General features: G+C 39.9%; 1 protein-coding gene across 8 annotated transcripts; it reads right to left on the bottom strand.

Annotated features, from left to right (window-relative positions):
- Positions 1-3,834: 3,834 nt before the first annotated feature.
- On the bottom strand, positions 3,835-11,370 carry LOC111255524 (uncharacterized). Of its 8 annotated transcripts, none has more exons than XM_022817571.2 (8): positions 11,251-11,370; positions 10,412-10,543; positions 8,394-8,538; positions 7,353-7,573; positions 5,910-5,975; positions 5,461-5,561; positions 4,814-4,955; positions 3,835-4,056 (listed from the first exon to the last, which is right to left on the bottom strand). In XM_022817571.2, exons 2-8 carry the CDS (start codon positions 10,541-10,543, stop codon positions 3,973-3,975), a joined length of 891 nt encoding a protein of 296 aa, XP_022673306.1. In that variant the 5' UTR covers positions 11,251-11,370; the 3' UTR covers positions 3,835-3,972. The 8 variants fall into 8 exon arrangements, with proteins under 8 accessions (XP_022673306.1, XP_022673309.1, XP_022673310.1 ...); XM_022817574.2 differs by having other exon boundaries at positions 10,412-10,574; positions 11,153-11,292; XM_022817575.2 differs by having other exon boundaries at positions 11,153-11,291.
- Positions 11,371-13,133: the final 1,763 nt, after the last annotated feature.

Raw genomic sequence — 13,133 nt, 5'->3', positions numbered from 1 at the left:
GAGAATAGTTCTGAATGCCAGGAATATGAAACTCTAGGAACACCGCTCTCAAACAAACGGAGACAAATTGATAACTACACCCATAGCAGATTTAGAAACCCGCATTTTCGATACCGCACACAAATGATCCAGCTATCACGTGCCAGATTCAGAATACATCTCAATACGGGCTGTATCATTTTAGAACGTACAGAAGCAAGTTTATGCTTCAACATGGATGGAAACGCGATGCGGCAATGTAAGAAAGTTTACGCTCAATTTTATTTGCACCGAGCTAATGAACATGAACAGTAGAAGCCCTAGAGACGATGTTACGGTATTAAATAAATTGTATAGCTAAAATGTTGATTGTTCATAGACGTTCTTGGCCTAACAATTGCATGAATCAGCATTACTGCCTATACGCACCAATGTACAAATCAAGTTTCAGACGTACTCGCAGTGGAAACGTCAGTTCAACGCTATATTTGGCTAATAAATGGGAACAAACTTGAGGTAAAATGTGTTATAGTGAATGTGATCTTTTCTCATTCGTCAGCAGCGTCTATTTTTCGCAGTCGGACCAATAAACAAGCCACCAGTTGATACATATACTAAGATCTCTCGACACCTATCCGCCCAAGAACATGGCCTATGGGGCCAATATTGAATATGTAGAAAAATGAATTTCTTTGGAACGAGCAATTTTTTGTCGTCTTGAATGAATCTTGTATAATTTTGGCGACATGACAGACTGCTTTATCTATTTTGGTGCTAGAAAAACTGGCAATAGGTCTTCAAGAGTAATCGTTCCCAAAGATCGATTAATGAAAGCCATAAAAATCTAGGTGTTAATTATAGTTATTCTTCCGGTCCCTACCAATTGGTCGTCAACGTATCGCGTGATTGAACTGTGGCCAAGCTGATTGTATCGCTTGAGATTTCATCGAGTCGTCGTGAGCTTCGTGTTGGTTAAAGGTCCGATTTCGGGCGTGTCCTAATTGTAAATCCACACAATAGTTTGTAATCAAACAAAAAAATACTTTCCATTACTGTTTGGACTGCTCAATATAGTATCTGTATACAATATAATAGTATATATAAAGTATCTAGCAGTAAGTGAAGAGTTTCTAACGTGAATGAGGCGGTATTTACACACATTAAATAAATGTCCGTATTATCCGTATTTTAATTTATAGCCAAAATTGCTTTGTGTCTAGCTTTTAAAAGTTCACCAAACTTCATAGTGGTTCAGTTACAAATCTATGCGTAGACGCATTTCGTGGTGGGAGCCGGCCGTTTGAAGTAATGTGTAACGGACCATGTACCCTATGCAAAACACGAAAGCATGGCAAAGAGGTACTGCAAAAGCTGTATATATCAGAATTTATGATATCCATATAATACATAATTGTCATATATATATCTACAAATGAATTATATTTTAAAGTACTGTCTAGAAAAAGGCCTATTTGACCGAACCTCATATGAAGACTTACCGGTTACCAAAACAATGGCATCTACTTAATTTATTTATATTTTACACAAATTCTAGGCTGTTTCGGCGATGGGGGGGGGGGGGGGGGTAACATGTTTGTCCGCAGAACGTAAAGACACGTAGTCGTCTAAGTTTGAATTCAGGCGTGAGCAGGCCGTTCTTGTGCAGGAGGAAGCGAGTCTTCCAAAGTAATGTGTAACAGCTTATATATGCCGAACATAAAACACAAAACAATTTTTTTAGTCACGTGTTATCAAGGTGCGTTTTCTTTTGTGGCACGAATGAAGAATCTTTGCGTTACTTACGACTCTCCGCGGAAGGGACTTCATAGCTTCATGGAGACGGGACGCTGACTGGTTCAGCGAAAGGAAGTGGCACTGGAAAGTCCTCGTCCGAATCCAAGGTCAGAAAAGCTATGCTTTGAGATCCAATGAAAAGCAAAAATTTCGCGTTCGGGCGCTTTCGAATAAACCTCAAATCCAATGACCAATTTAAGGTACTTACTTCTACACTAAATAGTATCTCTGTGAAATGAAATCTACGACTGCAGTGTACACTCATTAAGCTAATACATTAAGTACGACTTTTGACTAGCATTTAGGCATTGTTCCAAACGGGAATACTTTTACGTGATGTATAGTATGTCCACTATTATGACGGTCAATTCTAGTTGGCCTGTTCACGGCAAAGGAGTGTTGTACATATCATTTACGACGATGTGGTCTATCAAAGCCATAGCAGACCGAGCTGCCGGAATCAGAGATGAGCTCATCACGGGTGCGGGCCTTCTGTCGCCTGAGCAACACGTTAACTTAGAACGGTGACTTAGGAGTACTGCATAATATCTCGCGCGACATCCGAAACAAAGCTGAAAATACACTATAATCAGTAACCGATGTATGGCGGCGCATGCGCATAAAGTTCAATTAATCTTACCCTCAATAAATGAATCGGGCTACTTTTCGACGGTAATCTTCACGGCGATATAATTTATCACCACCTGTGCCCTTTTTCAAGGCACTAGCCCTAAGCAAGCTGCGATACATATATATATATATATATAACGACATTGTAGTGTTATATTAGACTTATTAAATATTTCTAATCTTATACTTATCTGTTGTTTATTAAACGAACTATAACTATTGCTTAGAAGCAATAATGTCCACGTATATGTTGCTGATGTTCATTGGAGCATCTTACTTCTCGCAAATATAATTATTGTGCTAATAAACATACTAGTAAATTCTCAAAAGAGAAAATAGGACAGCTGTAACTCTAATTTGAGTAAAACTGCATTTCCAGGCACCATCACATTTTACGGTCACCAAAATTTCATTATCTCGAAAATACTACGAAATATGAAAAATACGAACTTACTTTTCGACATCCTTGAAAGGGCACTAAACAACACTCCTATGCTGACAGCATTAATTCGAAAAAAGTAAATCTAAGATTATTTCTACAAGTAAAACCTGGCTGGTTATTACCTAGTTCCACGTTTACGTTCTAAGCATCTAGATCATCATAAGGACTCCCTCGAGACTTTTGGCGAGCTTCAATAGCAATGATGTGTTCTCGAAGTAGAAAACGCCGGTTATTACCAACCCCTTCGGCTTTTATTAATAGGGAATAAGGGCAGGCTAAGGACAAGGATCCACATGGCCATGAACCAGGCGCGTACGCGTCCCTCACGGCTGCACTGACGTCTCGAGCTACTTATGGCGGAGAACTGATTTTCTCTCAGGCATTTGCTTCCTGAATTACACACCAGCAAATGGCCTATGCCTTTCCCTATAAAGCTCCGCGTTTCGAGGCAGTGCCATTGTGGATTATCAATACGGCTCAGATAGTTTGCTTCGTTGCAACAACTTGAGTCGTCCACCGGATGCCGATGGATGAAAGCTGTGGAGTTACGGAATCGTATGGCAGGTCGATCGGCAAAAAAGTACAACGAAGGAAATCGAGGACGTGTACAGAATCGAACGCCTGGCAGTATCGATACCGTTGCTGATTGTGTAAATAGCGTTATGATTTAGAAGACATGAAACGCTTCCTGGATGGGAAATACGCAACACAGAACCTGTACCCATGAGCCGCTACAACTTATGGAAAATTGTGACCAAAGCGTTTATTTGTCTTTGTGGCTATGAAGTAAGAGTAAAACCGGTTCCTTGTAAGTTCGATTCAGATGAATGACCCAGATGGAATGGGTTACGCGAGCCGCCCAGTCAAAGAATTTGTCTAAATAAAATAAAGCATAACAGTAAAATTAATGTTTCTATCTGGCAGGGGGTGTTATCGATTTAAGATAATATTAGAGGTAGGTATAGCAAACTAGCGTAAGACATACTAAATAAATAAGATTATTTATTTATTTAACTTTCTTCATGAACGTTTAAAAATCCAAATCATCAATCACAATATTGCTACATGGATTTCATATCCATTATATTTTCTCAGAATTGTATTTCTGAAGATAGTGCTTCAGTCCACTAAGGAGCTTGGTTGAGAAGCCATTCAGCTATACGCATTACTTGTTCAGGCACGCCTTTCTCTTTGTTGCGCGATGAGTTTTCCTAGAAAAACGAAGATTGAGTTACTACGGAAGTTATACGGAAGCTCAAGGGCCTTTGAGGAGCTTCCTAATTCTAGTTACTGAAGAAAATTGACATTTAATTCGGTGAACTTATGTACTCAATGATATTGCTCAATTAATGAGAGTTGCGAATCTCAATTTCTTTTCTATTTCCTAAGAAACTTTTCGTATACATTAGCTTTTTTCTGATATACTAGAGTTCCATCATTGTCACTTATTTAACACCATTTGTGAAATACATTAACAAATTGAATAGGGAATAATATACTGGCTTATATATATATATATATATATATGTACAGTATAATAATATATGCGAGGCGGTGTATATTGTATAAATTTACAAGCGAATCAACAAGTATACTATCCCATGAGACGCCTAAGTCAAAAGGTTGGCGTTATTAGGTTTAGTCCTATGCTTTGGCTAAAACATGTGCCATAATTAAATAAATGTTTCGATCTTCACGCCCAATGTTATTGCTCTTAAGCATTGCCTCAGAGAGGTTGGCCTTTGCCTCTGTCAAGATTTCGAGTCTAGAACACCTCGTATCAATGTCCCGAAGTTTGTGAGTGGCTCGTCACCAGCGAACCATCACATGGACGCTTCTTCCTGAATCTATGTTAGCTTCATGTTAACATCGTTTTTTTAGGATCTCGGTGATCCTTCTTGCGTATTGTAACGTCAGTTTACCCGATAAATATATCAGGCTGGTCCGTCCTGGACCATCCTAACTGACCTGTTTATTAGTTCGGGATTCGTGTGTGCTCTCATATTGAGGGGTTGTGCGCTGCGTTTCATTTGATACACTTTTAGCTCCGTCTTGACCGAATTCAGTCCTTGCCATTGGATGAGTGGCCCCCATTATACGAATCTTGTGCCTAAATATCAAATGAGATTAGAGGTTAAACGGGTCGTTGCATCCAACGGAAAATCTTGTTGGTAATTTACCTTTTTTTCTATTCGACGGTAGACGGAAAACACGGTCACGTTATCACAGCAATGGCTAATCTGTGCCATACGCCGATATAGTACTCCAGCAATATGGAATAATGTCCGTTGTTTAATATCAATGCAAGTTTTCTATTCAACTACCAAACTGTAGTCATTTGACTAGGTAGCTTACGTCTTATCCCTCAGTACACGGTCGCACGGTCTCTGTCCATACTTACATTCTATCTGAGGCACAAAAATAGACACTGATGCCAGCAGTGGGGTATTTCCTCAGGACGGGGAATGACCCTCCGTCCTAGATCAAAGGCGAGAGACTAACCATTCTATGCAACACCTTCTCGTTGAACGTAGTTAGAAAGAGAAAAAAACTTAGTGGAACGGAATTAAAATTTCTTACATATGTTGTGTGTATGTAACATGTTAAGAAATTACTTTGCCATAATTTTCTCGATGTCTTCAATATTGATAGGAGCCATGTCGTCATCGTCATCGCCATTGCTACTCTCGGTACCACTATCTGTCGCGGGCTCCCCCTGACAAAACAAAAATTATCGTACATAGGTTTTTTTTTTTACATTTACGATTTTTATGCAAATAACTCTTAGAAACTATAGTATATCTATCCGTATGTCGACCACTGGGTTTCAGTTTTTCGGATAGCTTGCCTAGCTCGAGTATTTTCCTGGCAGGTTGAACTCGTCCCATACCTCATATCCTGACCATGTTGACAATGTGCCTTAATTGGGTTACGTTAATTAGCAGCGAAAGTGAGCTTATGGAATTGGCACATCTAAAACGTATACAAATGTATGCAATCAGATGGCCGTATCGTACGTTGTCGCACAATTATATTGTATCAAAGTGTTTTTCTCGAATCTCACCTGTTGCGATGACTGAGCGTCCTTACCCTGGGCAGAATTCGCTTCGTGTGTCTCAGCTGTATCTGGCTGCAACAGAGATAAATATGTGAAAATATTAGAACTCTGCTCAATGTTAAGGCAATTAAAATGTTTTCTTTTTTTTTCAGAAAGCGCCTTCACGCCCCAGTACTTCGAAAATCTGATGACTAGAATGAACTTACGCAATTGGGTGCTAGCAGGCCACATTACTAAGACGTCTTCTCATTATATCTCCAACCCTTCGTTATAGAATGCTATGATAATTTACCAAAAATCAAATCGACTTGTGGTACATATACGCACTGCTTCTAAAACGCTCATTTTTGGGTGATGTCGTTGTGATTTGAGGTAGTCACGATTCGAAATGACCCCTGTGTAGCCCAAGATCATTCTAGCAATACATATTGCTTTTCTCTGCCTCAATTTAGCGACTAAATAATGTCAAACCGATGTTTTCTTAAGGAGTCATCGTCTAGTTTGGGGGGGGGGGGGGGGGGGCATAAGATATAAGACCCCCTATGCTGTTTATACGCCGGTCAATTCAGCTGTTTGCTGTTTTCTGTGCGTTTCGACCTCAGCGAGCAGCCAACGAGTGCGATAGAATCGGTAAGGCAAAATGGTCATGAGTCGGACAGCGTGACGAAATAACTTATTTTGATCCGCCGTCTCCAGTACCACAGCTAGGAGAACTTGAACAAACGATAATAAAGCAATCTGTATTTTTTTTTGATAAAGTATTTTTTAAAAACTTGTCAAATTTATTTGTATAACGTTCACGTTATATGTATAAAATCTGTTACTCCCGTTTCTATATATCTGTAAACATACCCTTTTCTTAAAATTTTTCATTTCACTTTGCTACTGTATAATGAAAGCGTAATTTTAGCTAGCATATATTTCGGACACTACTAGGAAGAAACCCAGCACCGTTTGCTACTATTATACATTACAAAGCGCCTTATTAAGGGTTTGATGTTTGCGCATTATCTTGATTATAGGGTAACATCAAAACTATAATTACGTATAAAGTAACCAAATATACGAAAAACTAATGCATTATTACCATATGCCATACCACTCGAAGTGGAGCGTAAAAAATTTCGATATGTAGTAATACACAACGTTTTAATAAAATTTCTCTAATCGAATTTTGGCTAACGAGGACATTTTTTTTTATAGGACAACACAGCTGATTCAAAATATTGTTCTTGCGTACAACGTGTCATATGATGTATAACAGAAATAGAAGTTGCTAATATACAAAACGAGTGGATCGTACGCATTTGGAGTGTAAGTTTTGTTGAAAAGTTGATTGTTTCTATAAGGATATAGTATTTTTTCATTTGTGCCGACGGGCGAAGCTTGCGTGTCATTTAGATCACAAAAGCAGACCTTTTACCTGGCTTTATAGGGAAAATTCTGTACCTCATGATTGTGAATGTCGATGCTTTTTGATTGCTTAATTACTTGAACATCAGTCGGAGAGCTTTTTGAAGTAACATTTGTACGGCCCTTCAGATCCTCGCTTGCAGCACCCTCAGATTTTCGAGTCTCAGAGTCGTCATATGTAACTCTACGGGGAGCACTACGCCCTGACTGTAATGGCGGCAGGCGAGATACTTCATCTCCATTCGCTGATAAAACCTCTGTAAAGGAACACATACCATATACGCACACTAGTAAAAACATATGCATGTATTAAATGGGTATTGAATATGTGATGGTACTCGTGGTTGCCTACGCAACTTCAGGACACGTGGTGGTTTACGTTCGAAAACGGGCGTAGATGCACTTCGTTTTGCGCTGGAAGCAAGCTGTACGGAGCAATACTCAATGACAGCGGGCGTAAATGAAGAAACGAACAAAGTTCATGTTCAAAGAACATGTTCAGAGCCTTTCTATGAAAGCGAAATCACAATATAATTTAATTATTAAGCTTTTTATCGTTTTGCATATCGAAATCGGCTCTTTAGTATTGCAAAAACTGTCCAAAAAAAATCTATAACACCGTATTTTAGTTCACACAAATCTTTCTCTGAACCTCTGAAATTAACTTGGTCAAAACGACTCGCGTAGTATCACCAGCGTTTGCAGTTATGTTACTCTTAACCTTTGCCGTTCGCCGTCGACGATACCCCTTTGGACCTTCAATGAGGGTGAAACGTCGTTCGGGCAAAGATTCTTTCCGTAAAATAGCACTGGCCTTAATTTACTATTGCTCAGTCAAACGTCGCCCCGCAATGATCACCCACAAATTGGGGAATTTTTTTTATGCAGCTTTTTGCAGTTCAGTTATCAGAAAGGAGCCCATAGTCTTAAAATAGACGAAATGCCGAGCTCACTACAAAACGACCAATGACAACAAGGTCCATATATAAAATATAAATACAAATAAACATTTGTGCAAACGGGGGTTGGGTAGCACCTATAAATAACTAGCACATGGCATGCATACGTGCAGCTTACCATTATTGTTCGCATCACTAGAATCGTTCTCAACAACGGCACGGAAGATTGGCGTTGAGTCGAGTATAGCTAGTTCCGAGCTAACTCCTAAAGGCCATCCAAACAATCGAGATGATTCGTCTCTCTCAAACATTGCACGTCCCTCCTACAACAGATGAGTACCAATTTTTTATTTGCCTATCGAATACACCCCACAATAGCTACTATTTAGAATAGGGAAAAAAAATTTCGCTTACACATTTTCCTCTCTAGCGCTGTATGTAACACGACTTACATGAAAGTAAGGGTAACACAATTTATCAGTAAAGATAGGTATTATATGAATAGTAAGCAATAAGCTGTTCTTGAGAAAAGAAAACCTCCGGGTTAGTCCCTGTGAATTGTTTCTGTCAACAGGTTGAGTCTGCGTATGGTTGCTCCTAACGAACTTTTTTATGTGAGCGTCTCTGTTCTTATAACAACGTAAGCGAGAACATAATTCTTCGGCGTTACTTGGAATACTTTTAGTGCTTACTTTTCATTGCACCATTTTCTTGACAACACGATTCAACACCTTTGCAGTGAACAGCCTGTGCCTCTCAAGGAATGCCTAAAATTTCTAGCGTAATGTCCTAGCTGCAACAGAACGTCACATTATGACAACGACTCGTGCCTCTCGTTGAAGGCCAATATATAAACAAGACGAGAACGCTTTTATAGCTTCTTCCGTGTTGCTCACAAAAGCAACCAAAGTCATCCCTTAAAACGAACTAGTTTTACAAGGGAAACGCGAACACGAGAAGACACGTCCCAAAAAATGTTCGCATATCGTCAGGATCAAGTTGTTTGTAACCTCGTTCCTTGAAAATACTTCTGAACGTTATACTTCTTCAGCTGGATTTCAAGTTAGCGTATATTAGTTTGGTCAGCTTTCATCACCCTACGGGGCTGAATATATTCACCCAAGAATAGACGTTGCGCATAAACACCCGGTACACAGTGTAATTTAATGGGTTACAACAGACATATACTATAGAAAATAAGCTTAGATCGATATCGGTAAAAGTCGGGTTTGATTTAGGAAGTAGGAGCCGGCCGCGGCAATGATTGACAATCAACTTTTTTCCGGTACCCCAATGAATTTTGTGAAACAGATTCTTTTTCGCCGACATTAACATCTGAGATAAACTTCTGAAAATGCACCTACTATTGCCGTAGTTGTAAGACAAGTACGCCAAAGCGTTATCTTTTAGGCGTGTGGCCATGCTGCATTTACGATGTTAGATAGGTGGGGTAACGCGCGAAAAGCTCAACTAACAAATGTAAAATGTCGTTCAACAGTATTCTGTGGTTAATGTTTTTTGCTCTATTTATGGAATTAGTGTGCTTGTACAAGCTACCAATTGTACCAGGATTGCTTGTTTAAGCGGGTTGCATGAATACAAGTGGGGTGCGTTGCAGGTTTTAGTGAATCCAGTCAAGTTATACACGCCGTTTGTACCAATCGAAATGAAACCAAGACTAGTTGAAGGCCCAGAAAGGCCAACCGAATTGAGACACTGATATGACTGCTCGGAAATGTTCCACAATAGATCGAATAAATCGTACCGACCTAGGCCGTATTCGCCTGTATACTACTGTCGCTGTCTCAAGAATGACTTTGAAACTTCGCCGGTTATTATAGTGACCTGAAGGCAAACCTGTACTAGTGACTTCGCTTTGGCCGATGATGTTCTCAATTACGTTTTGAAAAGACATGTCCTCAGATAAGCCAACACAATGCAAAGTTGAAAAAGCTAATTTAAACTGGGTTCCCAGACAACATGTAAAACTAGTTTGCGTTCGAGAGCTGGGGTAGTTATGAAGATTCCGAGCAGTCTAATTAGGCTGACCAGCTATTCAGTTCTGTCGTAAAGAATGACCAGGTTAGCCAGTAAATACGATCGGACTTACAGTTGCCTAAACGACGGTACGCTTTTAACTAAATTAAAAGCATTTTTATATAGTATTAAGCGATCGATTTAGTATCCTAGGTGTACCTCGCCAGCGTAGACTCTCCGGACGAGCACGTAATGTCGGGCTTCTAACTCAGGTAGGGAGCATATGGCAAATACGATCACCACAACGAACCGGGACCCAATTTTCAAGCAGGACGAGCACATTGTCGCCATCTACCTTGAACACCCACGTACACTTAGTCACCTAAAAGATCGCGAATGCTTGGAGGTATCTTCTGTTTTCGCTAAATGATAAACCCTTCTAGTTAACCTGAACTGTTCGCTAGCATTTGCCGAATGTCCTATTCATTCAGTAACAACATTTTAAATGTCTCAGTTGTTTTTTGAACCTCCGCCACTTAGGGTTAACTATGCAGTTAGTGGAAATGCCATCCTTGGCCATCTTGAGAGATAACAAACTCAATGAGCTATCCTAAGTTCGCTGAGTACAGCCATTATCCCGATGACGTACTATTGCCGCACATGGTTATTTTGTAAATCATTTTTGTTACGGCCACTTACGCTCTGTAACGTGTTCACGTTACCTTTAAAGTGTATGTTTTTGTTTTTTTTTCTCAAACGCTGTCGCACATTGACCTTCGTTTTCCACAACAATTTCACCAAGACAAAGTAAAGGCATTCGACATTAAACACTATAATATTATTGACACATCTGCGAGCACTCCATATATATATATATATATATATACGCATATAAATGACGAAAAAATCTTTCGTCAAGCCAGCTACTTTTTTCCTCTAGACTATTGTTACTATGGTTACCCTTGCTATTATTACGAGATGGTCAACAGCGTATCCGTTTGTCACTAGCCAGAAGTATTACCACAACGGTGGTAACAAGAGACAACCGGGTTGTTTACCAATGAACAGACAACTGTCTATTGCTGCTGCGTGGGGTCAGTATAAGTTTTTCTTTATCTTGATCCTTCAATTGTAGCCGAACGGAGCGATCCTTGGAGCTGCACATGCAGCTGCGCGATGCACTACACCGGGTCGGCTGCACGCCAGCATTTGCGAGGGGGAACAATGTAAAGCCCTCAGGCTGGGAAATGGCACGCCCGAGAGAAGAAATTTCATTGTTGCCCCACGCGATCGGAGCCAACCAAACGGTTCGCCTGCCTGTGAGTTACCTGTTGCTCTTGCTATTTCATCACGACAATCAAATTGGGCAGCTGAGGTGGTGCCCGCGCGGTGTGGTCTGGTCCGTGTGGGGTGGACGAACAATCCGCTCATTACCGGAGCGCTCCCAGCCCCGGCGACTACGCCTTGCAACCATTTCAGGTGAGAAATCCTAAACATTTCTCGCTGAGCACTGACCACCTGTGACGGTGTGTGAGATTCCCATAAGACGCCAAAAAAAAAGACAAGCTATTATTGTTGGCGCTGCGCACGGTCAAAGACCTCTACAAGGGAAAAGAACGGAAAATGCACGGCTATCTCACACTCATTTTTGTGTTATGTCTATAGAAGAATATGGAAGCGAGGCGGGAAATGAGGCACAACCTTGTGACTATTTGAAGACTTATAGATCATTTCGGTCGGTGGATTCGTCTACGAGTGTAATCAAGCTATATAGCTAACACGAATTGTTTTCTGGTTTTAGCAATTTTTCTTAGTTGACAATAGAGTTTTACATATTTACTTTCCTCGACACGATAGGTCTATAGATCTAGAAAGATAATCAAAATCTTTTGCTTCAAGAAAGAAATAAAGATGATAGGAGTAAAATATCTTGTGGTGATATTATCGAAAATGCACATTGAATCCTGAGCAGCGCATCTTTAAACGTTTGATAATTTTCATCTTGTTTGAATGTAATTGTAAACTGAATCACTTAGAGTCTGTTACATCTATAATACATTGTGTATGCAACGCAGATAAAAACCAGAAGTGTAGAAGAAGACCTACCTTACGTTGGTATATCGAAGATCAGCTATTGTCTTGTGCTGTACATATATCTGTTCATCTGAGGAAGAGCCGTCGGCAATTATTTGTGTCTCCTCTGCCGCACACTTACAATAGTAGAGCGAATGACAAAGCCTATAGTTAATATTTGCTTCGTACGGCTTCTTGCGAAGACGATAACACGTTTACACTCACCGCTGGACGTTTTCAGCTGACGTCAGAGAACAGCAGTTTCCGCTTGAACGAATCCATCACCATCGTGAGTGGATGACCTGCATGTACATCATTATTCTTGGGTAGAAAAAGAAGCCTCTCTCAGTTTTGTGTACGAAGAATGAGCTAAGTGTCTGAGAGGTCGTGTAAAGATTTTCTTGAGGTTCTTTTATTTCGTGGAAAGAATCCAGTGCGTTCTTTCCAAGCGTGTTCCTGAGACAGAAAACCCATCCTCAATTACGCCCTTTGTATTTTGTTAATGTTGCATTGAAAACACTGTTTTATTTGTTTTTTTCAAGCAACGCACCAGCCTTTTTTACGATTAAACCAATCTGTCTTTTAATTTCACTCATTGTTAGATGAGAGAACATTTTTCGTATAGTATATATGTTTGTAAAAAAAAAATGTCTTCTATCCTACGTCTGAAAAACATGGAATGTTTCATACGTTTTTATAGAGCGTACGGTGTAAGGAACGAGAGAAATTAGAGAAAATTACTACTAAATGTAACTGCTAGGTAACTTGTTAGGTATAGACCGCCTAGGAATAGGAAAGAAGGAAAAACGCTTGATATCTTAGCAATTCCTTTACGATTCTGTGCATATCTCTCGAATACGATTCTGTT

This window comes from Varroa destructor, unplaced genomic scaffold (assembly GCF_002443255.2).
Source record: "Varroa destructor unplaced genomic scaffold, Vdes_3.0 BEIS01000001.1, whole genome shotgun sequence".
NCBI lineage: Eukaryota > Metazoa > Arthropoda > Arachnida > Mesostigmata > Varroidae > Varroa > Varroa destructor.
Note: the sequence above shows the minus strand (reverse complement) of the source record. Positions and strands in the feature narration are given on the sequence as shown.

Coding starts and splice junctions, on each gene's coding strand:
- LOC111255524 (XM_022817571.2), bottom strand. CDS start 10,543: ATGGCGACAATGTGCTCGTCCTGCTTGAAAATTGGGTCCCGGTTCGTT. Junction 7,574..8,393: donor TAGTGATGCGAACAATAATG/GTAAGCTGCACG, acceptor GTTCCTTTACAG/AGGTTTTATCAGCGAATGGA. Junction 5,976..7,352: donor TCGACATTCACAATCATGAG/GTACAGAATTTT, acceptor TCTCTGTTGCAG/CCAGATACAGCTGAGACACA.